Here is a 23120-nt window from a genome sequence, read left to right on the forward strand (position 1 = left end):
TAGGAAGCTTCAATGTATTTTGGTGGGTGATGGATAATGATGACTTCGGTGACAGGATCCTGGATTCCCAACTTCTCCCGGGAATAAGGGAGAGCAGACACATTGTATACCATGAAGCTCCTTTTCCGGTTTACATTGTTTCTAGGCTGAATGCACTGGGCCCTGTATCTGCCCATGCTTTTGGGGGTTGGCTGTGTTTCACTGAGTAGGGGGCAGCCTTCCCATCCTGGCTAGTGTAGAGGTGGGAGCCTGGTTGGTTCTGGACCCAGTGGGGCCTGGGAGCAGGAACCCACGTTGTACCCCCCATGTCCTGACTCTGTGAGGTGCTCCACTCAGCTTGGGTCCACCCACAGATCCTTCCAGAATCCGCGGGCTTTACTGCTGGCTTCTGCTGTGCCCGATGCCGGGCAGAGGTTGATTCTAGCAGGGGATTTTCAGCTTTGGATTGGACACCCAGGCACCTGTGAGCCTGGTGCAGGATTGATCTTTTGGTGCCCATCCTCCTCAGGGGAGTGGCCCCTCACCTGTGTGCTTTGGGCTGCAAGCTTCCTCGTTACTGGTGAAAGGACGTCTAGGCTCTTCGCAGAGGTGTGTTCTACTCCACAAGCCCCTTGGAATAGATGAAGAGATGGGCGATGACCTGACCTTTCTGGGCCTCAGTTTCTCTATCTATAAAATCAAGGTGGCCCAAGTTCCCAGGCTGAATCCGAAACTCTCGGCACTGATGTGCGTTTGAACAAAGACACTTTCAAAATACAATGTATATTGGATGTACATCCACTCCCGAGCCCCTGCTTCCCAGCAGAGAGCACGGGTGCTCGCCCCTGGTAAAACAAGTGAATATTTCGGCAGAAAATGCTCAGACTTTCACAGTAAGTGGGACAAGCGCAGACTATAATTAGCCTGTGTTAGCTAAGGTCAGGGTTTGCTGCCAAGCGAGCTTACTTCAATTCTGTCTTTAAAAAAAAAATCTTCTAAGGATTTTTTTCCTTAATGTTCAAGGGTTTTGTGAATTTTAAAACTGCAGATGAGGCCTGTGTTGTTTTTCTGTTCAGCAGCTCGGCTGAAGCCGCGGGCGCTGTGCGATCTGCCATCAGCGTGCTCTTTAGGTAGTCCCACATTTGGGGCCCATAGTGTGGCAAGCAGAACTCAGAAGGATGCCCCACTTTTCAGGGTGAATGCCAAGCGTCCCCTGAGCTGGACTTTGTGCGGGGCACAGGCTGTGCAACCAGAGCCTCCAAATCCTGCACCTCTCCAGGCTTCTGGAATGATAATCAATGGTGTAAGACGTCCTCTCTCAGGGCAACAGCTTTACTGGCGACTCACGCTCTCAATTTGCAAATGTGACTCCACCTTTGTGGCTTTTTTTAAATTTTTTATTTTTTTTCTCTGTGGGACAGTTGATCCGGAGCCTGTGGGGAGCAAGCAGGTCCCAGATCTCTGCAAGTCCACATTTCTTTGCCTCCGACTCTTACGTGTTCATGGACAAGGAACCAAAAACACGCCTTTGTGGGGAGGACCCTTTGTGGCTTTTAAGAAGCCAGGTGGAGCTTCTTAAAACACAGGCGGAGCTTCTGAAAACACAGGGCAGGGCGCTAGGTAGTGCCAGAAACAGTGAATATTAGCGAGGAGCCTCCAAGGCTCACAGACCACACTTTGAGTTGTGAGTTCGAGACACCCCCCCCCCCCCCCCCCCCCGCCTTTATGTCCCTGAATGTCTGTCTTCACTCTTCTTGTTCAGTAGCCTTCCCTCAGTTGGCTTCTGCCTGGGATTCCCATCGACAGCTACTGTCCTCCCACGTAGCCACGTGGCATCCCTCCCCCCACCAGTTCCCAAGTGTAATGGAAAAATTAAAAATGCTGCAGGATCCCCGGTGGCAGTAGGCAGCCGAAATGCTGTAGGTCCCCAAGCAGTGGTAGCAGCAGGCAGCAGTCCCTGAGAGCAGCCAATCGCAGGCAGAGATGGCTCCCCATCCCGGAGCGGTGGCTGGTCCCAGGCAGGGTGACACATGGTGGGCAGGCTAGAGACAGAGATGTCCGCCTACATGAAGGCCCCTTGAGGTGTTGGGACGGGGCAGAGTAGCTCTGTAGGAACAATCAGGTTCACACCCAGAGCCCATTCTGGCTTTGGGCTCCTTGTTCTCTGTCCTGTCATCTGCTTTGTGCCAGACAGTGACTGCTTCTGACCCGGCCAGGCTCACTCATGACAGTGTGGAAGATTGGAAAACCCTTGCCGTGTTTCTACACCAAGCTGCACTGTCATCTTAAAAAAAACACAGAAGAGGAGCTGAGCACGTGGCTGAGGTGGGAGAGTACTTGCCTAGCGTGTATCTAATCCCTGGCTTCCATTCCAAAACTGGACAGGGGGCTGCACGCCTGTGGTTCCAGGAATTGGTGAGCGGAGGTAGAAAGATCAGACGTTCAAAGTCATCCTTTGTTACACGGCAAGGCTGAGGCCAGCCTGGGCTCTAGAAACAAACAAACAAAAATTAAAGAAGAGGAAGCTCATTAATGCAGAGGCTATTTTTTCATGCCCATAATTTGAATGATGGGCCCTCTTCTCTCCCTGGCAGACCATTCAAGAAATCAGAATATATTTTGATTTCTGACTTGAATTTGGGTGTAAACTAATTTTTACTTTCTTTAAGAAAAATCCTTTTGTTTTTATTTAAGTATGTGTCTATTATAAAATGTTATTATCAAAAAAAATTGGGAAGTCATACTCCAGAAAAACCCACCTCTTTTCAAGATGGGGTACCTCGCCCCTTTCCCTAGTGGCTTGGACCTGTGGTGGTGGGGGGAGGGGCTGGTGGAGCTGCGCCCACGTAAGCCTTATTCTCTGCACTTCCTGCAGTGTCCGACAGAGGGCGCCCATGACACTATCAGAATTTCCTACTTATTGAGCCGACTGGAGCCCCTCTCTGAGGGAAGCAGAGGTGGCCAGGATGGTCTTCATTTGCTGTTTCCCACTGGGGCCTGCAAACAGCCCGAAGGGACAGGGGTAGGTGCTGGCAGACTGACATCTCATCTGATTGGCAGGCAGTGCTTCCTGCCCATTTGAGATGACTAAATCCCGTGGTCTGGGCATCTCTCAACTGCAAGGGTAATGGTGACACCAGACACGGGTGTGAGCCCTGGTGCTGGTGACAAAGACAGCCGGTGAGAGGGCACAACAGCCATCATATACAGGGTGGTAAGAACAGAACCGAGGGCTGAACGGGAGGACTCAGTGTAATGCTGGCTGCACAGGCGTGAGGATGCAAGTTAGATCTTTAGAACTCGTGAGAGAGAGAAAAGCAGCTGGACAGAGAAGTGTATACTTGTAATCCCAACACTGGGGCTTTCTCACTAGCCAGCCTCGCTGAACTGGTGAGCCCCAGGCTCATGAGAGTCTGCCACAAAAAATAAGGTGGATAGGTCTGAGGAATGATATTCAAGGTTGACCTTTGGACCACACACACACACAGACACACACAGACACACAGTCAGACACACACACAGTCACACATATACACAACAGTCACACACACAGAGTCACACTCACACAGTCACACACACACAGGGTCTCTCTCACACACACATACACAGTCACAGAATTTTGCTCAGGCTTACCTCAAGCTCAGGTCAATCCCCCTGCTTCAGTGACTGCTGGGGTCATGAGCTTGCTGCACAGCAAGCTCATCCCTTCTGTTGTTTCACGTATACCTGTTCTGTGTGGCTTGCTGAGACTGGCTCCTAGACCCTTTCAAGTGGGATTTCTCCATGGAAATACATAGGGGAGAGATTTGGGCAATAAAACTAGAAGATGGATTCTGGTGTTTGGAAAGCCTTTGAGTGTGTACTTCAAGATTCGTATTGGGTGGTACTGAAGCCATGCGGGGGCAGGATCAGTCAAGCCTGGCTCCCGAGTCCCTCTTTCCTGCTGGATCCCTCTTGTAGGCACTGTTCTCTTCTGTTGTCATGTATCCAGAGGTCTCTTTCTTGCTAGGACACCTGCATAGATCTAATACCCGAATCATGAGCCAAATAAACATACTCACCAAGTACCCATCTCCAGCATAAAAGAACACAAGAAGACAGTGCCCAACTGTGATGGCTAATCTTGATTGGTGTGGTGGTTTGAAAGAAAATGGCCCCCAAAGGGAGTGGCACCATTAGAAGGTGTGGCCTTGTTAAAGGAAGTGTGTCACTCTGGAGGCCGGCTCTGAGGTCTCTTATAGGCTCAAGCTACTCCCAATGTTTCAGTTCACATCCTGTTGCCTGTGGCCCAAGATATAGGACTCTCATCTCCAGCACCATGTCTGCCCACATGCCACCACGTCCCAACACGTTGATAACGGACTGGAACACCAAAGGAACAAGCCTCCCCATTAGATTCATTTCCTTTATAAGAGTTGTTGTGGTCATGGTGTCTCTCCACAGCAATAGAAACCCTAACTAGGACAATTGTCAACTCAATGGGTTTAGAATCACCATGGGAACAGCCCTCTAGGCACGCCGGTGAGGGATGTTTTTAGATTGAGATGCTAAAGACCACTCTAAATGTGAGTGGGTCACGGCCTGGGTTGGGATTCCGAACTGAATGGAAAGAACTGGAGCTGAGCACCAGCTTTCATCTTCCCCATGCCTCCTGATTAGGGATGCCATGTGACCAACTGTTAGCACCTCTTCCCCTCCACCCCCCCCCCCCCCCCCGCCACAATGGACTGTAGCCCTCACGGCATGAGCCAAAACCACTTTTCTTTCCTTAAGCTGCTTCTGTCCGATCAACAAGAGAAGTAAAACTAAGACACCATCCATGAAGCCATAGCAGGTGATGTGGCCAAAGACACAGTGGAGTCTGCAGCTGGGTCTGTGGTTTCCTAGCTGTAGGAATGGGCAGTTGAGGGGGCCTGGAGAGATGGCTCAGTGGCTAAGAGCACTGGCTGCTCTTCCAAAGGACCCAGGTTCAATTCCCAGCAACCACATGGACGCTCACAACTGTCTGTAACTCCAGTTCCAGAGGATCTAGCAGTCTCATGCAGGCAAAACCACAATGTACATTAAAAATAATAAATCAGGAAGGAAGGAAGGGGCAATTGCTCAGAGAGACACAGTCCCGTGCCAGGGTGTAGGGTGTGAGGACACATTAGCCTAGGTTTGCACACTGGCTCTGCCACCACCCACGAAGGTCCTTACTGCCTTGTTTTTGACACGGTGGCAGGGCTTTCCAGTGAGCACAGATCTTCTAGAGAAGAACAGGTGATGTAAATCCCCGTCCATCCAGTTAAGAGGACCTGGTCACCGGGGGAGAGGAGGGTTTACTACGGCTGTGTCTCACATTCACACTCACACATGAGCTGGGTGACCACAGGGTGAAGGGCACAGCCCACCCCACTCCACCCCAGTCTCAGCAACGAGCCACAAATAGACCATGCACAGAACACAGCTTTTTTTTTTTTCCTTCAATTTAATTGAAGTTACTTAGAAAAATAATCAGGCTTGAATGGCTTTTCCTGGAGGAAGGTTCGGGAGCACTTCACGCGTCTGTTGGCAACATGGAATTCAGCTTCTTTAACAGTATAGTAAGATACAGGGAGAGAATTCTACAACAGGCCCTCAACTGCATACAAATATGAAAAAAAAAGCCACACACTCCACAAAGATGTTAACTTCTATGTCCATATGCCTTACTGAGAATGCTCAGAAGAGAATACGGATACCGCCTTTTGTACCTGACGAGAGCAGACCGAAATTTGCCTGCTGCTGGCCCAGGGTCCAGCTGGTTCTAGAAGGTCCTGTTGCCTATTCAGAGGGTCGGGTTAGCTGTGGTGGGGGAAAAGCCGGGGATGCTGGTGGGCAGAACCTGGGGGAGTGACGGGGTCAGTCCTGCTGACGAGGTGGGCACGATGGGAGTGGGGTACCAGGAGCGCACAGGCTGGGGCGGTGTGTGTGTTTGTGTGTGTGTGTGTGTGTGTGTGCATAGACTGTGTATGTGTGTGTGTGCACATCCACGTGTGTACGTGTGTGTGTGCAGAGGAGGTCTGGGCAGAGGAAGAGAGTAGGAAAGTGAGCACAGTCCCTGTGGCTTTGTCAGTTGAAGCAGAGTTGTAATGCAGCTGTTATCTGAGCTGAGTGTCTTCAGGCCTTGCACAATGTCCCGGAGCTCTCTCGGAGCCTGGGCTAGTCTTGTGTGCTCGGGAGGGCTGGCCAAAGTGAAGCTTCTGGTTGCCACAGTTCTCCTTCAGGCTGAACGAGCAGGAGAGAAAGGCTTGCCCTTGGGACCAGGTGGTTTGTCCTGAGACCCAGACAACGGGCTGTCCTGCTTCCCAGACCAGCTGAGAAGGGCAAAGGGGGGGGGGGCGCTGGAGAGGCTTCAGGCAGAGACCCCTGTGGCTGATATTCTAGACATTTCCAATAAAGGGGTAGGCTAAGCAGGAATGTCTTCGTCATTCTACTCGGCTGTACCTGGTCCTAAAAACACAGCTGTGCCTTTGAACAGGACTCCGGCTCAGAGCCGGGATGCCGGCAGCTCCTTTTCCTAGCTAAGCATGAGAGGCAAGAGAAAGTCTTTGCAACGTTTTCCTGTAGAAAACACTTAGGTTTCCAAGCACACCGACGGATATCTTCGGCTAGGGACACAGAATGCTTCCTACCTTCTATGAAACAGTTGAACCAATACATGTTTTTAAAAATGTCACTAGAAAATAAAACACGAACACAAAACAGGAGAGCCCCTCATCCCATAGACACAGGTCCCCCTGAAAGATGATCTTTCTCCCTTCAGAGAGAGAGACGGAGTAACGGCCGTCTGCACACAGCACTGTACCACAGATGAAAGACAAACAGAAATGCAAAACACGAAAACCAACACGAATTGCCATTTAAAAACCCCGGAGCACACGGTTCCAAACTGTGGGTGGAAGTGAGAAGTGTTTGTCACGAGGCCATCGTCCCCACTAAGTAGCCTTTAAGGCCAGGAAGCAGGGGCTGTTTCTGTGTCCTTATGCCACCTTCCCCTCCACCACAGCCAAGACTTCCCTCCCTGTGTTTGGAGGAATAGGATAACTGTCTGGGGGCAGCATCCAGATGGCGCCATCCCACTTGGGCAGAGCCTAATTCACTTCATCCTCTTCCCAGACAGAGGCTGTGTGGCTGTTTCTGCTTGTTTGTCTGCGGAGGGACCTAGGAGGCAGTTGTCAATCCTTGCAGACCTCAGACGGGCTAGACCACCCTCACCAAAGGCTACTGTGTGAAATGCCAGCTAAGACATACCTGCCGTACGGGACCCCGGGCCCTGCAGCTCAGAAATGCTGCATTCTCCCAGATTCGTGAGGCAGACCACGTATGTATGAAAGGCCCTGAAAAGTCCTGCAGAGAGGAACCTGACTTAATTTTGTTTCCTAAGGATACATGACCACAAACCCCTCCAAACTGATACCCTATAGAGCCTGGGCTCTGTGGAGCACTCCTTAGCGACATCACACAGAATGCCCTATCAGCAGAAGGTCAGTTTTGGAGGACAGGGATGGCCAAAGTCTGTCACCGCTCTTGGTCAAAGGCATGACAGAAATCTATCTATCAAAGGCGAGGGGAGAGAGATTGGGAAGGTACCTGCGTTTTAAAAATGGCCGCCGCCAGCTGGCTCGCGTTCCCCTCACATTAAATAATTTCCTCCGTGAGACAGAGCTGCAGCTACGGCGGCTCCCAGGCTTGCTGTGAGCCTGACAATACCATCTTAATAGTTTCTGTGAATAAATTATTCATTATTTTGTTTTTCAGAATATTCTCACCCCTTCACTCTACACTGCATCAAAAACAAAAAACAAACAAGCCAAAGAAACCAAATAAAACACAAAAGCAAAATTTATACCCTACTCCCTCCCCAATCATGAGAAATAGTATATACAGCATCTGCCAACCACCCGGACACTGGCTGTACCAGGATTGTGGCTCCCGAGTCAACTGAGCAGCCTCAGAAATGACTAGAAACGAGGACTAGGTCTGGGTGTTGGTCAGCAAGGAACAGGAAACACTGGTTTCCAGCGTTCTGGAGGAGAGGGGGCGCAGGTTAAGATCCTGGGCAGCTGTCCTGGATGTTCTGTCAACGCAGGTACATGGGAGGGTGTGCATGTGCCTGTGGGTGCCAACAGTCCACCTCGGACCATCGTGCCTGATTTCGCAAATCTCCAAACATGTGCAGTGCATGCTTCTAAGTGGCAGGCAGAAAATGTAGACAGGCCATCACAGGAGGAGGCACTTCACCGTCTCTTACCCGAGATAGACATCACTAATCGATCTCAACACACCTCCATTCATGTCCGGAGAAGACTGAGGCTTACAGGCTCTGCTATCCAGAAACTGCATCTAGACATACATGATCAAATGTTTCTGCCATTTCTTGTGTTGGGCGATGAACTTAGGTCACTCAGCTAGTGAAGTGGACCGACCCAAATGTGTGGTTTTTAAATTTGTGAGCTGTAGAAAAATGCAAATTTGTTGGGGTCACGGACTCTCTGAGCCACTTGAGAATAGTCCAAACCCCACGTGAAGACCGCGAGGGTAGGGGGGCTGGTTCACTGTTGAGCAGTTTGCCCTGTGTTCACACAAAGCTTGCTGAGAGCCAAGGCTACTGGGTCATTCAATGTTCTGTCTGCAGGCAAGCCTGGACAATAGTAGATGCTCAATAAATATTTATCAAATATAAAGTAACAGAACTGGAAAGTGCCAGTTTAACATTTCCACAAGAAGCCTATTCTTACAGATTGGTAATTTTGGTGAACAGAAACTGCTACCATCCACTCTCTCCTTGGGTTAAAAACTTTCCATTTCTTTACTGCAAGGGACTTTGGAGTTCCCGCAATCTGTGTGAACCGCTCCTGCCCCTACTTCTTAGTGCAAAGACCATTTACTTATTTCCAGTGGGGTTTCTTGGGTGGTGGCGTCCACACATCCCAGCTGCTGTCACCATGGGATTCCAGGAGAGGATAGCGGGGAGACAATCACACCCCCTAAACAAGCCATAGCCAGCAAAGCAAAGACCATATTCTCTTCTAGAAAGACGCGAGCAGTCTGCTGCCACAGAAAGAAACCTATACAGAGATCACGTTTAAATTACTATAAATAAGAATCATTAGACTTCACGGAACACACAGTTTGTGGAATCCACCAGAACACAAGGACACCCCGCTCCCCTGCACACATAGCTGTCTTTTCCCGTGGAGGATTTAAATAATTCTCGCCATGCTGCTCGCAGCATTCCCCCCGAGACATATTAACTTACAAAATAACCCAGTATCCATAGAATTCTTTTGACAAATAAAAAAATCTTAAATTAAAAAGCAGGATTCTCTCCCTCTCTCCCCCAACCACCCCCCACGCCCCTTTATTCCAATTTCAGGTAGTTTGGCACTGAGTAATTGAACATTAAAAAGTCCAGTTTGTAGACTTCGTAGAGCTGTGTCTGGTGCCCGGCGCTGATGTTCTGGAAGAACTCCGTGGTCATCTCGTCGGTAGTTCTGGTGGACTTGGCGTAGGCGGGGAACTTCAGGTAGCCGCTCACCCCGGCCAGCTGCAGCACGTAGTTGGAGTCTTCCTCCAGCGTCTCGTACTTGCCCACGAGGTCGTAGTGGATGTGGCAAGGGTGGCAGAGGGAGTAGACCGTCTGCCAGTGCTCGTTGAAGGGCTCCTCCCGCTGCGTGTGGGGGTCGATGAGGTAGGCCACAAACTCCTCAAACTTGACGTCGTCCCCCTTGCGCAGCGCCTCCTGGGTGGCGTTCTTCCGCTGGCGGCGGATGATCTTGGTGCCGTACCGCTTGTGGAAGGAGGTGTTGTACTTCTGGGTGAACTTGTTGCGGTAGGCGGACACCAGCCTCTCGAAGGGCTCCCGCACGAACAGGAACTTCATGTAGCTTTTCAAGCGGTGGTTGATCTCTGGGATGCTGTACTGGTTGAGGGTCTTCAGGTTGGCCGAGACGTGGGCCTCGTTGGCTGGGATCTCCATGGGATCGCTGTACTTGCCCCGGCCGCTCAGGACCATCATGAGTCTCTTCCAGTTGGTACACGCCACTTTGGGCACGTAACAGTAGATGAGCTCATGGTCCTCGTCCACCACCAGGTGCTTCAGGTCATTGGGGGTCAGCACCCGACGCTTTCGGCTCATGGCGCTGTTGGCCCGGCAGGTGTCTGTCACTTGGTCCCGTCTCATCTGGTGCAGGATGGCAGTATTGGACAGCTCCAGCTGCAGAGGGGATAGAAGAGGAAGGAGAAATGAGTGCTTATCTAGAACATTCCTATGTGGTCGCAATGGTCGCTGATCTATTTATTCGAACAGTTATCTAGACCATGTGAGGTGCACAGCTTTTGGAGGCAGGGTGAGGTGAGACTAACTGCTTAGCGTGGGAGGCTCCACAGAGGTCAGGGGGGAAGGCCTGGGAAGATTATGTCTGTGTTCTCTAAGAGCAAAAGGCCCTCCCCAGAGTAGATGTGTTGGTTAGTTTTAACTGTCAACTTGATATAACCTAGAATCATCTGGCAAGAGAGTGTAAATGAGGAGTTATCTAGACTAGAATGGCTGGGGGTCACGACTGTGGGGGATTGTCTCCATTGTTAACTGATGTAGGAAAACCCGGCCCACTGTGGGCATCACTGTTCCCTAGGCTCTGTTCTACCGAGGAGTGAAAAACACTACCAAGTGTGCAAGGAAGGTTGTATTTATTTTTCTCTGCTCTTGACTGTGTTTTCATTTGCTTTCATTTCCCCCCTAGTGACAGACAATAGCCTAGAACCGTAAGCCAAACAGATCCCCTTCTCCCCACTAAGTTGCTCTTGGTCAGAGTATTTTATCACAGCAACAGAAACGGGGCGAGAATGCCAGCCATTCCCAGTCAGAACCTAATCCCGTTAGCCCTGAGGCTGTCACTGAGTACCAGGACCCTGACATCACATGGTGGGACCTAGGATATCTAGGGTGGGACTTGTTATCCAGAAATGCTTAATGGTTTCAAAAGATATCACCACTACGCTGGAGAGATGGCTCCGCGGTTATGAGCACCATCTGCTCACCCGAGTTCAATTCTCAGGGCCCGCATGGGGGACTCACAACTCCTTGTACCTCCAGTTCCAGGGCATCCAACCGCTTTTGTGGGCACCATGCATGCACACAGTACACAGACATACTCTGCAGGTATGACACCCCCACACACTGAACAAATCAAATCACCAAGACAAAAACACAAAAGCGACGAAATTCTTACACAAAACTCTAGGTTCCAGGAATCCCACCTGGCCTCTCTGAAGCCTGCCTTACGAGACCTGGGTGTAGGGGAGCTCTGAACAGGCTGGAGGAGAAGGACGAGGTCTTGGCTTGAATGCCAAGGCGGAAATGGACAGACCTCGGAGAGTAGCCTGAATGTCCGCTCAGAGGACAACGAAGAGTTTATGACTTTAACTTAAAAACCCATTAATGTTATTTCTACCCCACTTCCCTGGATGGCATTCTTGTCTCCAGCCAGGAGCTGTAGCAACGGTCATGAGGAGGAGCTGTCTGAGGGGCTTAGATATCTGAGGGACAGCTCTTTGGGGACAGCAGAAGACACGGATGGCGGTTTGTTCCTCATCACTGGAAGAGAACACTGTTGCCAGCCCCGTCCCGACAGTTCTACAAAGCGGGTTTGCAGGTGGCTCTGTTGGGGAGCGGCACTGGAGGTGGAATCTCTTCCCCATTCCCACCTTTCCCTTCTTCCTCTTTTTCCCCCTTTAAAGGGGTTTGAGGAGATCATAGCAGAGGATTTGTGTGCAATTTTGAGGATCTTATTTGGTTGTGAGCTTCTGAACAACAGGAGCATGGGGGAAACGAGACAGAATTTCCTTGCTCTTGTTATCAAAGAGAAACACGTTTCAATTGTTTGGGGGCAAAGGATGTACCAGATCTAACGGATTCAGAAAATTCAGCCGGGGAGGGAGGTTCTTGGATCCAGTATGCTCAGGATGGAACCTTCAAAGGGCTCAGTCTTCGGCTGACTGAATGCCAACACTGGATTGCCTAAAGAATGCGGTGAAGTGTACGTTCCCCTATTCCTTTCACGGAAGGAGCCCACTGAGATTCTTACAGAGGCTGCAGAATCCATGAAAAGAACATCTGCCCTACAGAACAGCCCTCACCCCAGCCCCGTCACTCTCTTCGGGGCTGGCTCTCCTCAGCATCAGTGATAGTTTATGCTAGAGCTTCTCAAATGTGGGCACGTGTGGAGGTCACAGCCTCCTGGCTACTCCCTGGCTTTCAGCCAGAGCTGGAGGTGTGGCAGGGTGGAGAGCCTGCCAGTGTTCCTCTGCTAAGACGGAGCAAGATGCCACGGAGTGAGGTTTAACCCACAGCCATGTATCCCGACAGTAATGGAGACTGAATTCTTAGATCAAGCCCCCCAGGGTGGTGTCCCCTCGAGGCCTCATTCCTTGGCCCATGACGGCCTCTCCTGCTGGCTCTTCTCACTGTCCTTTCCCTCGGCAGGCACCCCCAAACCAGCATACCATCCTCCCTCGGCAGGCACCCCCAAACCAGCATACCATCCAGGCAGTTCTAGTTTTCCTTAGTTGTATCTTTAAAGCCCTGTCTCCAGTTCTAGTCATATCCTAGGGTCCTCCAGGCTGGAGAAGTTAACACGGATTCAGTGGGAGAAAGAATCCCACCAAATGCCAAGCGTGGCTGCTGTGGGGGACCACGCTTTGAGGACTGCAGATCCATGCTATGTTACGGTGGGGCTCTAACATCTTGGACCAATTCACAGTCATCCTTAATGACAGAACACAGAACCCAGTTTACTATCAGACTCTACCCTCGCCCTGCCACCAACTCCTTTCATCTCCCTGTGATGTCCTCAAAGTATAGGCCAGGGGAGGGGCGGGGCCTAGGATGTCCTGAACACAGCTCCTGGCTTTGGGCTGCATCCGGCATGCTTGATTTGATGTCTATTTTTAATCTGGACGTTTTGAAAGCCAACTGTAATTACTGTGAGGACAAAGCCTAGGGGGTGTTTTAAGACGTCTTTAAAGTTTTACAGTGTTTTATCTTAAGGAAGAGTCTGTCTGCCTTGTGAGGTCTGCAGTCTCCTGGGATGCAAGACCCACACCGAAGCAAGCAGCACCCCCTCGTTGCCTGTGGTTGGAGAGACTCAGGGAAACGGAAAGCCAGATAAAGAGGTAAATCTGGAAGCTTTCAATGACTCCCCACCTGTTACAACTGTTGGCTTGGGTCCAGGCTCGGTTTCCCAATTAAAAAATCTGAACGCAAGGCTGCAGGGACGGCTCAGCTGGTGACTTGCTTACCTGCGGGGATGAGGACCTGAGTTCACTCCCTGAAACCTGCTTTAAAGGAGCTGGTTATGGTGGTGGCACACACTTGTAACCCCAGGGCCGTGGGGCTGAGACAGTCCTTCCCTGCATTTCTGTGGTACCGAGGACACCCGTCGTCATGGGTTACAGGGATGGTGAGGGCGCCCAATGGACGGATTTGCTGGCGAAACCACAGCCCCAGCAAACACAAGCACCACGTCTACAGCTGTGTTTACTACCTGCGAGTCACCACTGGTCCACACTCTCTGAACTAGGCATCGTCATTAATCCTGACTTACAGAAAATGAAACTGAGTCACTAGGAGAACAAGCTTGCTCAAGGTCACGAACCAGGAATTGGGGCTGGAGTTCAAGTGCTGGAAGACAGCGCTGAGCCCTAACGCACGTGGCTCCTGGGGTCTGAAGACACACCTCGGAGTTACCATCGGGGTAGCCACTTGGGGACTCAGCCCTGGCATTTCATAGGTGCCTGTTAGGCTGGGTTCTACTCCTATCCCAGAGGTCTGTTACCAGGGACTTCAGGGCCCTGGTACTGCCAGGGTAGGAACCTCGGCTTCACAGGGTCCACGGTCAGCAGCTGGACTAACCTGGGATCTGGGTGTGAGCCTTGTCAAGTTTCCCCGGATCTGCTGGGGCTGGGGTTGCCTGTGAGTAACCAGCTGGTGTCCTCCCTGGCCTCTGACAGTAAGGCTTGCAAGAAGGTGGGTCTCTTGGAGCCCCTGTTGTACCCGAGCTAGCTGCTTAGTTTTGGGACCCCGGGACAAAGAAAAGCCAGGTGGGCATCCTGAGGAAAGCAATCAATCGGTGTATTAAGAGAAAGTTCTGAGGCTCAGACCTTGCCTGGCTTGCGTGCATGTTGCATACCTCCTTGCATGTTGCAATTCACTCGTTCTGTCCTCAAACCCCGAACCAGAATGCTAACACCTGGGGTGCAAGTGTCTCCCACTGTCGTTGGTTTCTCTGCTGTACTACAAATCCCCGACATATATATATATATATATATATATATATATATATATATATATGTTGAATGAACGTGTGAATGCATGTATGCACGAGTCACTGCACACATGCACGAGTGAATAAGTATATATACTCACACGCATGTAATGCACGCACGAAAGAATGAACGAATGAATGATGCCGGTATGAATGAATGAAATGGGAGGCGGAGACTGCATAGGTTCTTGGTGAGGCTTGCACGCCCCCTTGGTGTCTACATCTGCTGCCCTAGTTCATTTTCCCACAGAGGCCGTGGGCCAGAGCCTGAAGCACAAACGCATTAGCAGGTGGGCTCTGGGCCTTGGCTCCGACTGCCACGGCTCTCATGAGGGGAGAGAGAGCCCCGGTGCTGTCTGCCGGCTGAGTGAGGTCAGGAAACGGGAGCCGGGAGCCGTCACACTACGCTGGAGGGTGAGGACGGGGGAGACGCAGAGGGCTTTGCACAGGGCACGTGCACGTGCGCTGGGGTTTCTTTCCAGGAAGCAGCTGCAGCTGAAGGGGCCTCATTTACATCTCAGACCCGCAGTTGGGGCTTCCGGGGAGGCTTGGGCCTTGTGAAGAGTGGTTCGGGCACAGGAATGGGGCCACTGCCAGCGGGACTGGCTTCCCATGAATGGTGGCCCAGAGAAGGGACAATGGTGAGGAAGGGACAGAGTAGGAGGCTGGTCCCCCGTGACGGGTTCTGCACCTGCTGCTGACACACTCTGGGGACCTCGGAAGTCACTGCTGGCCAGAGGAAGGATGCTGGCTGGAGGCTGCCAGCTCCCCCGAAGGGCTGGGCTGCCTGAGATATTTGTGGGAGGCAGGAATGGTGGTGGGTGTGGCTTGGCCCTGCAGGTTCTCCTGGCCTCTGACTGGACACTTGACTGAGTGGAGTCGTTCCTGCCTCCCTCCAGGGACACAGCAGCGGGTTCTACTGAACACGCTATCTGAGCATCTTGCCGCCCCCCCCCCCAGGCCTTGGTTATCCACCCTGGAGCATGGGACAATAACGGTGCAGTTCTCGGGGCTCAGAGAAATGCGAACGGCACCATGCCCGAGTCTCAGGGAACACCACGGAAGTAGAAATTCTCTTTCTGTTATAATCACTGTGGAGGGGGCTGCCTGGGAAGGGGCTGGCAGCAGAGCCGGACAAGCGCAAACCTGTCGTTGACCCTGAACGTTCAGCACCGGCGAGAATCCCTGTCATCTGGTGCCTGTGGCTTCCTGACTCCACCCTAGGAATCTGACTGTACGGTCAGGGTGGGTGGCCCAGACACCTGCTCCTGACCACGGCCCTGGAGTCTTCCCATCACACCAGCTGTGGTGACTTTGTTTCACCTGGAGAACCGCTGACCGAGCATCTTTCTCCGGGCATGCGCTCTGCAGTGAGCGTCAAACACACATCTGTCATCTGCACACAATGCCTGTCTCCTGGCGATCTGGCATCTCACTGACGGAGAAGATGGACGGATGTAACTGGCAGCTGCGCATTTGAAGAGCAACTGTCCAGCTCTAGGGAGAATAGCTATCAGCATGGATTAACGCTCTGTAAAGCAGATGCGGACGTCAGAGCGCTAGAATCGTGCGTGAGTGCGTGCGTGCCTGTGCACTTGCGGAGGTCAACCTTGGGTATCATTCCTTAGATGCCGTCCACCTCCCCTTTGGAGACAGAGTTTCTTGTTGGCCTGAACTCACTAGGCTTGCTGGGCAGTGAGCCCGGCCACCCACCAGTCTCTGCCTCCCCAGTGCTGGGATTAGAAGCACATGCCACCATGCCGAGTTTTTTTACGTGGGTGTAGGAATTGGGGCCAAGTTCTCACGCTTGTGCAGCAAGCACTTTACTGGCTGACCTATCTCTGAAGCCCCTCGACCTTGCTCTTAATAGAGGAGTAGGTTTCAATAACACCTCATCTCACATTTCTGAAAGTTTGCACGCACTATCCCTGGTGAGGAGGAGGCTGGGATTGGACCAACCCAGCAGATAGAGACCCAAAGTATTCCTTCCTCTCCCATAAACCTGGGCGGGCCCTGAGGAGCCATGCCCAGCAGCAGGCCCCTGTCTTCAACAATTACATCACCACGAACTAACACAGTACCTTTCCTGTCTCCAGGGCTGCTGGGGCTGGTCCACGCAGCCTTGTGTTCCAAGCACTGGTGCCCGATACTCGGAGGATTCATAAGGAGGATTTGCTTTGTGCCAACACGTTGGCATCTCTCTAGTGCCAACTCCTGTCACATCTCAGGAAGATGGCCTACCTGTGGTCCTCATGGCAGTGTACCAGGAAGGCCACAGGGTGGCGCTACTGAGACCAGCATCTTTGAATCCACTAGGGGAGGAACGTCAGCACCTGTGTGTTTCAGGTTACAACCGAGGATACACAGCTGTGCACAACAGCCACACAGACAACCTGGAGCCCAGGGATGAGTAAGACACCCAAGCTGGGGACATCAGAGGTGTAAATACCATGTAGTTTGTAGATTTTTGAACTATTGCACATGTTGGGGTTGGGTAGAGGGGTTCATAACCCAGGGCTGGGACATTCCTTTGTGACCATCTATTCCCAACCGCAGGTTTGATTCAGACTCTGGGTGGATGCTTAGCTATCCATTCCTAGGATGCAGCAGTTGGAAGAATCTTCTCATTCCATCCAACAGGCAGCCTGCCTGGTTGTACTGGGATGGGTCCCAGGCCTGAGCACGGGATGAGCCAGCCAGGGGCTCGCCACCACGTGTGTGGTTCTAGCCCACCTCTGAGCACCGGCGGAAAGCACCCTCTACTTCCTCTGCCTAAGTGGAAGCCCCTCCCTTGTTTGAGTTCATTTGTGTGCAGGTGCACACTTGTGGAAACCAGAGGTCAATTTCTGGTCATTTTCCGGTGCCATTTTCTCTCCATTTTTTGAGGCAGGGTCCCTCATTGGTTGGAGCTCTACTGGCTGGCTAACAGGCTCCAGGGAGCTGCCTGCCTGTCTCCCCAAGGCTGAAGTTACAAGCAAGCACTGTCACGCTTGACCACCATGCCCAGCCTTTTTTTTTGTGGGTCCTAGGGGCTGATCTCGTCCTCAGGCACATGGCTGACCGAGCCATCTCCCAGGACGCAGGAGGCATTTCTGTGAAACCTGTGGGGTTGGGATGGCTGCAGATACCGAGCAGGTGGCCTACTTTCTTAACCGTAACAGGGAACGTGGGCTGCGTACTCCTGGGCTGGCCTGATTTGGGAACTCATTAAAATGAGCAAAGAATGGGGAACTGAAGATTTTCTTTTAAAGGACAGCGAGTTCCTCTCCTTGGGCTAACAGGAGAGACTAAATGAATCCATTTCTGGATATAATATTTAATGGGAAATGGACTCCTCCCACGGAAAACACTGAACACACCCTGAGGGAATTTGCTTTGCTCGGCAATGGCCACCCAGCTGGGGTGGCTTTGGGTTTGCAAGTCAAGGTCAGAGGTCAGATTCTAGAGTCAGGATGCGAGCCCCGAGAGCAGCTATGTAACTGGGTCAGTCATTCCCACCCTCCCAGACTCAGTTTCCTTGCAAATAAAGTAGGTGTCAACAGCATTACACACCCACATGCTCTGGTGGGTGCTTGTAAATTTTTATAAATCCATTTCGTAAGTTCATTTGGTTGCACACCATTTGGGAGGCATAGGCAAGTGGATCTCTGTGAATCCGGCCAGCCTGGGCTACAGAGTTAAACTCTTATCTCCAAAGAAGGAAAAAACACACCTTATTCATACATAGTTGGGTTTTGATATGGCATGTCTGTGTGTGTGTGTGTGTGTGTGTGTGTGTGTGTGAGAGAGAGAGGAGAGAGAGAGAGAGAGAGAGAGAGAGAGAGAGAGAGAGAGAGAGAGAGATAGTGCTGTGGTGTGTGTGTGGAGGCCAGAGGACATCATCATTTGGGAACTGGTTCTCCTTTTCTTCCATGTGATTTAGGGATCCAACAGTCCCTCTGTTTGGTGTGGTAAGTGTATTTACCTGCTGAGCACAGTTCCAGAGGAGACACATTTCAGGGAGAGAGTATAGCTTGTGAGAGGGGTAGCCTGAGGAAAGAGAGACTGCTGGGCAGTGTGCAGGGATGAAGCGAGGAGGGAGGCTGGGTCAGACGAAGACGAGACCAAACTCCCTCGTTGGGCCTCTGTGTGCTCATCTGTAAAATGGGCCAAAAAGGGCCATGGCTGAACGACGGCTGTTGAATCAGACACCAGCTGCAAGTTCTGGTGCCATGCGGCAGGGAAGATGTGAAGGGGGAGAGAGGTAGCTTACGTGTTTGGGCGACAGTACTGGTTCAGCTTAGCAAGAAACTCATTGATTCCCCCCAAACTGGGGTGTTCAATAAAGCCCCGGAAAGATTAGAAATAGATTGGTCAAAGGAGAAGCCAACTGAGAGAGGTTGGGGGACAGAGGGCAGACTTAAGCCTGGTGACTCAATCTGTGGTATACCTACAGGCTGTGTGTGTGGGTGTGTGTGTGTGTGTGTGTGTGTGTGTGTGTGTGTGTGTGTGTGTGTTTCCAGGGCCTTGGAAGTAGATTGACCCATCTATGCTGGACCAGGTCAGGAGTGGGTGGGGAGGACCCATGGAGAGGAAGCTTCTCAGACATAATTACACGGGTCACAGAGGAGGGACTCTGGGAACCTTTTTTTGTACTCTTAAGTGGCATTCTCCTTGTCAAAGCAGTGAACAGAGAGAGGCTCAGAAAAGCAAACAGGTCCGGGGCCTGGGGATGGGTCCTGTGGGGACGGCTGACTGTCACAAATGAAAGAACCTGCTTTTGATCTAACAGATGCCCCCAGCTCTGGGGAACAAGGGCACCTGGTGAGAGCAGGGACAGCCCTGCAGCCTCCAGGGGAGAAGCGAGTGTCTGTCTGCTCCCCGCGAAGCTCAGTTTCTACTTCCCCTGCCTGGTAAACATTTAGGCCAGGCAGGCATCTATGCAGACTCACCTGGTAGAGATTCTTCCTCTCTCTCTCTGGCCTTAGAACAATCAAGATACTGAGCTGCTCAGGACTTCAAGGTCCTTGCTAACTCTTGAGTTGAAACTGGGCCAAGATCACTCGAGCTATGAAAAGCAGAAGGCACACTTCATGCAGGGCTCCACAGGGCACAAAGCATTGTGGGGCAATGGCTTTAAATCAAAGCTCAGGTGGGCTCAGGTGGTGTGAGGCTGTGCCCCCAGCCCTCTAGAGCGAGCCCTGTGCTTCTGAGAGAGCATAGTCAGTGGGTACAGACGGTCTTGGCACCACAGGAGAGTGACCACTCTAGAAGCCTTTCAACTGAGGTCAAGGAGGCAGAGCTGACATGCTTCTTCCTGTTTGTCTAGAACCTACTGTGGAAGCCAGCATAGGGGTTCGCTTCACCGGAGCACACAGCTTTGGGGAAGTTTTCAGGCCAGCCTGGAGAGACTTGCAAATCAGTTTCTGTGGAAGCACCTGAATACACACTGATTGCAGTCTAATTACTGCAGCAGGAGCCACTTACTCAATTAGGGCTGCAGTCAGAGGGGGGAAGATCTTGATGGATGTGGGGATGTAGTAATCACCACCACCACCACCACCATCATCACCACCATCATCACCATCATCATCATCATCATCTCCATCATCGTTTAGCCTTGAAAACTCATGCTATGTGTTGAAGCCATCTGCTCTTCCCGTCCTTCCTCCAGCCCACGATCTCTAAGTTCAAGGCGTGTGCCTGGAGCTCCCTGGACTAGGGGTACAGTAGATGCTGTTGAACGGCTAGGGAATGGGCTGTCTGTAACAGTAGATTTCGGTTTAAATGCAACAATAAAAACTCATTTGCTCATTCAACAAACACCGAGGGGCATCTGGTGTGAAAGGCAGTGTGTGCTGTCCCTTGCTCTCTGGGTACGGCTCCCCTGGGGCCCTCATCATCACTTTCTATGGCCTGCTCCCTGGCAGAGCTCTGAGAGGAGATTTCTGCTTGGATTTGTATCACTCCAGCCACCTGAACATACAGACAGCTTCTACAGCTTCCCTGTCTGCTCTCGACTAGCATACGTATCTGATGTTACCCTCAAGGGGTAACTGGGGTGACCGAAGAGCCTTGAAGGGCTTGCAGGGTCTCGAATGTACGACCTCAAGGTGTACGATACGAAATCTGAGCAATCCAGAGCTTTCACAGACCCAGGGACTGGCAAAGGATAGGCAGAATTAATTCTAGAAGGTTCTGATAATGTCATTTGTTATTGCTGTGACTGCACTGTAAGCAGGGAGCCTATTTCCTTCCAGATCCCAGAGGCCTATCTGCTCACTATCACACTCAGGCGGCGAGGAGCACCAGACAAAACCATCAAGTGAGCAGAGCTACCCTTCCCAACGACAGCCATGTGACACTTACTGGGCTTGTCCCTAGACACCTCCCCCATCCCAGCTGCTAAAACATACCTGTCTCATACCCTGATCTTCCACGGGCCTTAATTCTGCCCGGCGGTTCAGACATACCAAACCCTTGCCAATGGGTTCAGCAGGGGATACATCTGCATCACACGCACCATATCCATGCCCCGGCATGACACCGGTGACCGGAATGTCCTAGAGGACTAAAGCTCCCGGACTAAGTCCAGATCACTCAGCCATTGATGTCCCTCATGCCTACACCACCAGCATGTCAGGCCGGTCCCTTACAGAAAACCCTGTCCCGGAGCAGGCTCAACGCAGTCCAATCTCCCAGCAGAATGGAGAACAAGAAGGCACACATCTCTTGATGTCTTCCAACAACACTGGCCACCCCCACAGGATTCTCCTGCTTGGATTGTGGAAAGGGTCTATTTTTAGTCTGAGTACCAGGTACCAATTCCAGGCAGCTGCTTTACACCACAGCCTTTAAATTACAAGCCCCTTGGTTTTCCGTTTCCACTCAGCTGCCTTGGTTTGCTCAGAACATGCTGAGGGGGCTGCGTGTGGGGGGCGGGGTGTTTGATCTGGTCTCACCCTAACCCAGCTCCTAAGCGAAATGTCAGCAAATGAAAAGGACAAAAATTCCCTTTGAACTCTGAAGCTGGCCCCAGAGCCAAGGGTGGAGGAGCCTTTGATGGTGGCTTTTGTGCTACTTAGTTACCCTGAGAAGGAAGCAGCTGCCCTCTGATGCCCAGGAAGGTCCTACCTTCTGCTGACAGGGGTCCGGCTCTCTATGTCATCTGCCAATCCAATGTCACTGTCTTTGGGGTTGGACAGAGAAGGACAAAGCCAAAAGATGCAAAAGCTCACCAATTGTCCAGTCACACGTGTCAAGATGGCGGATATCAAGACGTTGAGTGGAGGCCAAGGAGGAGGGAGATAATCTGTATGTCATTCCTGGTGTATTTAGCAACTTACTCTTTGTCTTTTGGACACGGGGTCTCATGTAGCCCAGGCTGCCTTGAACTTGCTAGTAAGGGTAACTCCTGCTCCACGCTCCATGGAGTGGTGCTGAGGGTTGAATTCAGGGCTCTGTGGAAGCCAGGCAGACACTCTACCGACTGGACCACGTAAGCAACTTTTAAGTACACAGTTCAGTGGCCTTAAGCCACTTAAGTTATGCAGCCCCAGCATCTCCAGAGACCCCTCGTTTTCCCATCTGGAACTCTACCCCTAACCCTCACCCTCACCTACCATGCAGCTCCCAAGTCTGCTCCTCAGGCCTGTAACCCCCATGGGACAACGCTGTCCTGAAGGCAGAGTGGAAGCGGACAGGGGTTGCCCTGTGGTGGCTGGCACACCTGTTAGCCTCTGTCCTCAAGGTTTAACCATGTGGCTTGTGTCGTAATTTTAATCTCTACTTAGGGCCTTAAGCTCACGCTGTCGGAGTCACAGTAACAAGGGCCCTCTGGATGGGACAGACCTTCATACCAGAGTCTGATTTAGGCACCACAGCCTCCTGGAGGCCGTCTCTAAGACAGAGGCATTATGAATAAGCAGGGTAGATATGGGGTGCCCCACGGAGGCTTTATTATTGCTCCAAGAACAGCGCTACACAGGGCGTGATTTGTCGGGGTGGGCACCAGGGAAGAGAAGACCGAATTCCTAACCTGCCATAGGTCACAGGTGAATAAGCATTAGTGGGTGACATGTGCAGAATCTGCGGGCAGATCTAGGGGTCCCACAGTGCGGGGGAGGACCTTGTCACAGAAGCACCCCAGTGCTAAGCTCACAGGTGTACCCCAGTGCTAAGCTCACAGGTGCACCCCAGTCCTAAGCTCACAGGTGCACCCCAGTGCTAAGCTCACAGGTGCACCCCAGTCCTAAGCTCACAGGTGCACCCCAGTGCTAAGCTCACAGGTGCACCCCAGTGCTAAGCTCACAGGTGCACCCCAGTGCTAAGCTCACAGGTGCACCCCAGTGCTAAGCTCACAGGTGCACCCCAGTGCTAAGCTCACAGGTGCACCCCAGTGCTAAGCTCACAGGTGTACCCCAGTGCTAAGCTCACAGGTATACCCCAGGTCTAAGCTCACAGCAGGTGCTCACAGAGAACAGTCGTTTAGGAAAGGTGGATGGGCATGAAGGTGCTCAGAAGACAAAAGTCCTGACCGAGTGTGTGTGGGTATCTGTGACCGGGACTTGGGAGGGCAGAATTCATCTAGGTCAAAATACAAACAGGACTTGGGGACACAGAGTACTTGCTTAGCAAGTGTGAGGCCCTGGCTTCAATCCCTGGCACTGAAAAAAAAAGACAAAAAAAAAAAGAAAAGGTGTGGTTTTGCAGAAAGCTCAATGCTTAGCTGTAGATTGCATTTCTTTGGATTTTAAAAGTAAAGCATGCTCTAACGTGGCTGTGGACTAGCTCTCTTGGGAAAGGGAGGCTGCA

The 23120-nt window shown here is 51.7% G+C and overlaps 1 protein-coding gene and 1 non-coding gene across 2 annotated transcripts in view; both read right to left on the minus strand.

Moving 5' to 3' along the window:
• Nucleotides 1–1387: 1387 nt before the first annotated feature.
• On the minus strand, nt 1388–1519 carry LOC119803765. The gene has a single exon (XR_005283719.1). It is a non-coding gene; the product is annotated as a small nucleolar RNA SNORA38 (small nucleolar RNA).
• Nucleotides 1520–5722: 4203 nt separating this feature from the next.
• Nucleotides 5723–23120, minus strand: part of Chst11 (carbohydrate sulfotransferase 11) — a 195616-nt gene continuing 178218 nt past the window's right edge. The window contains exon 3 of the mRNA XM_038314822.1: nt 5723–10219. Coding sequence (XP_038170750.1) covers nt 9365–10219 — 855 coding nt within the window. The 3' untranslated portion in view covers nt 5723–9364. The remainder of the gene's footprint in view (nt 10220–23120) is intronic.

Source organism: Arvicola amphibius, chromosome 17, assembly GCF_903992535.2.
Source record: "Arvicola amphibius chromosome 17, mArvAmp1.2, whole genome shotgun sequence".
Lineage (NCBI taxonomy): Eukaryota > Metazoa > Chordata > Mammalia > Rodentia > Cricetidae > Arvicola > Arvicola amphibius.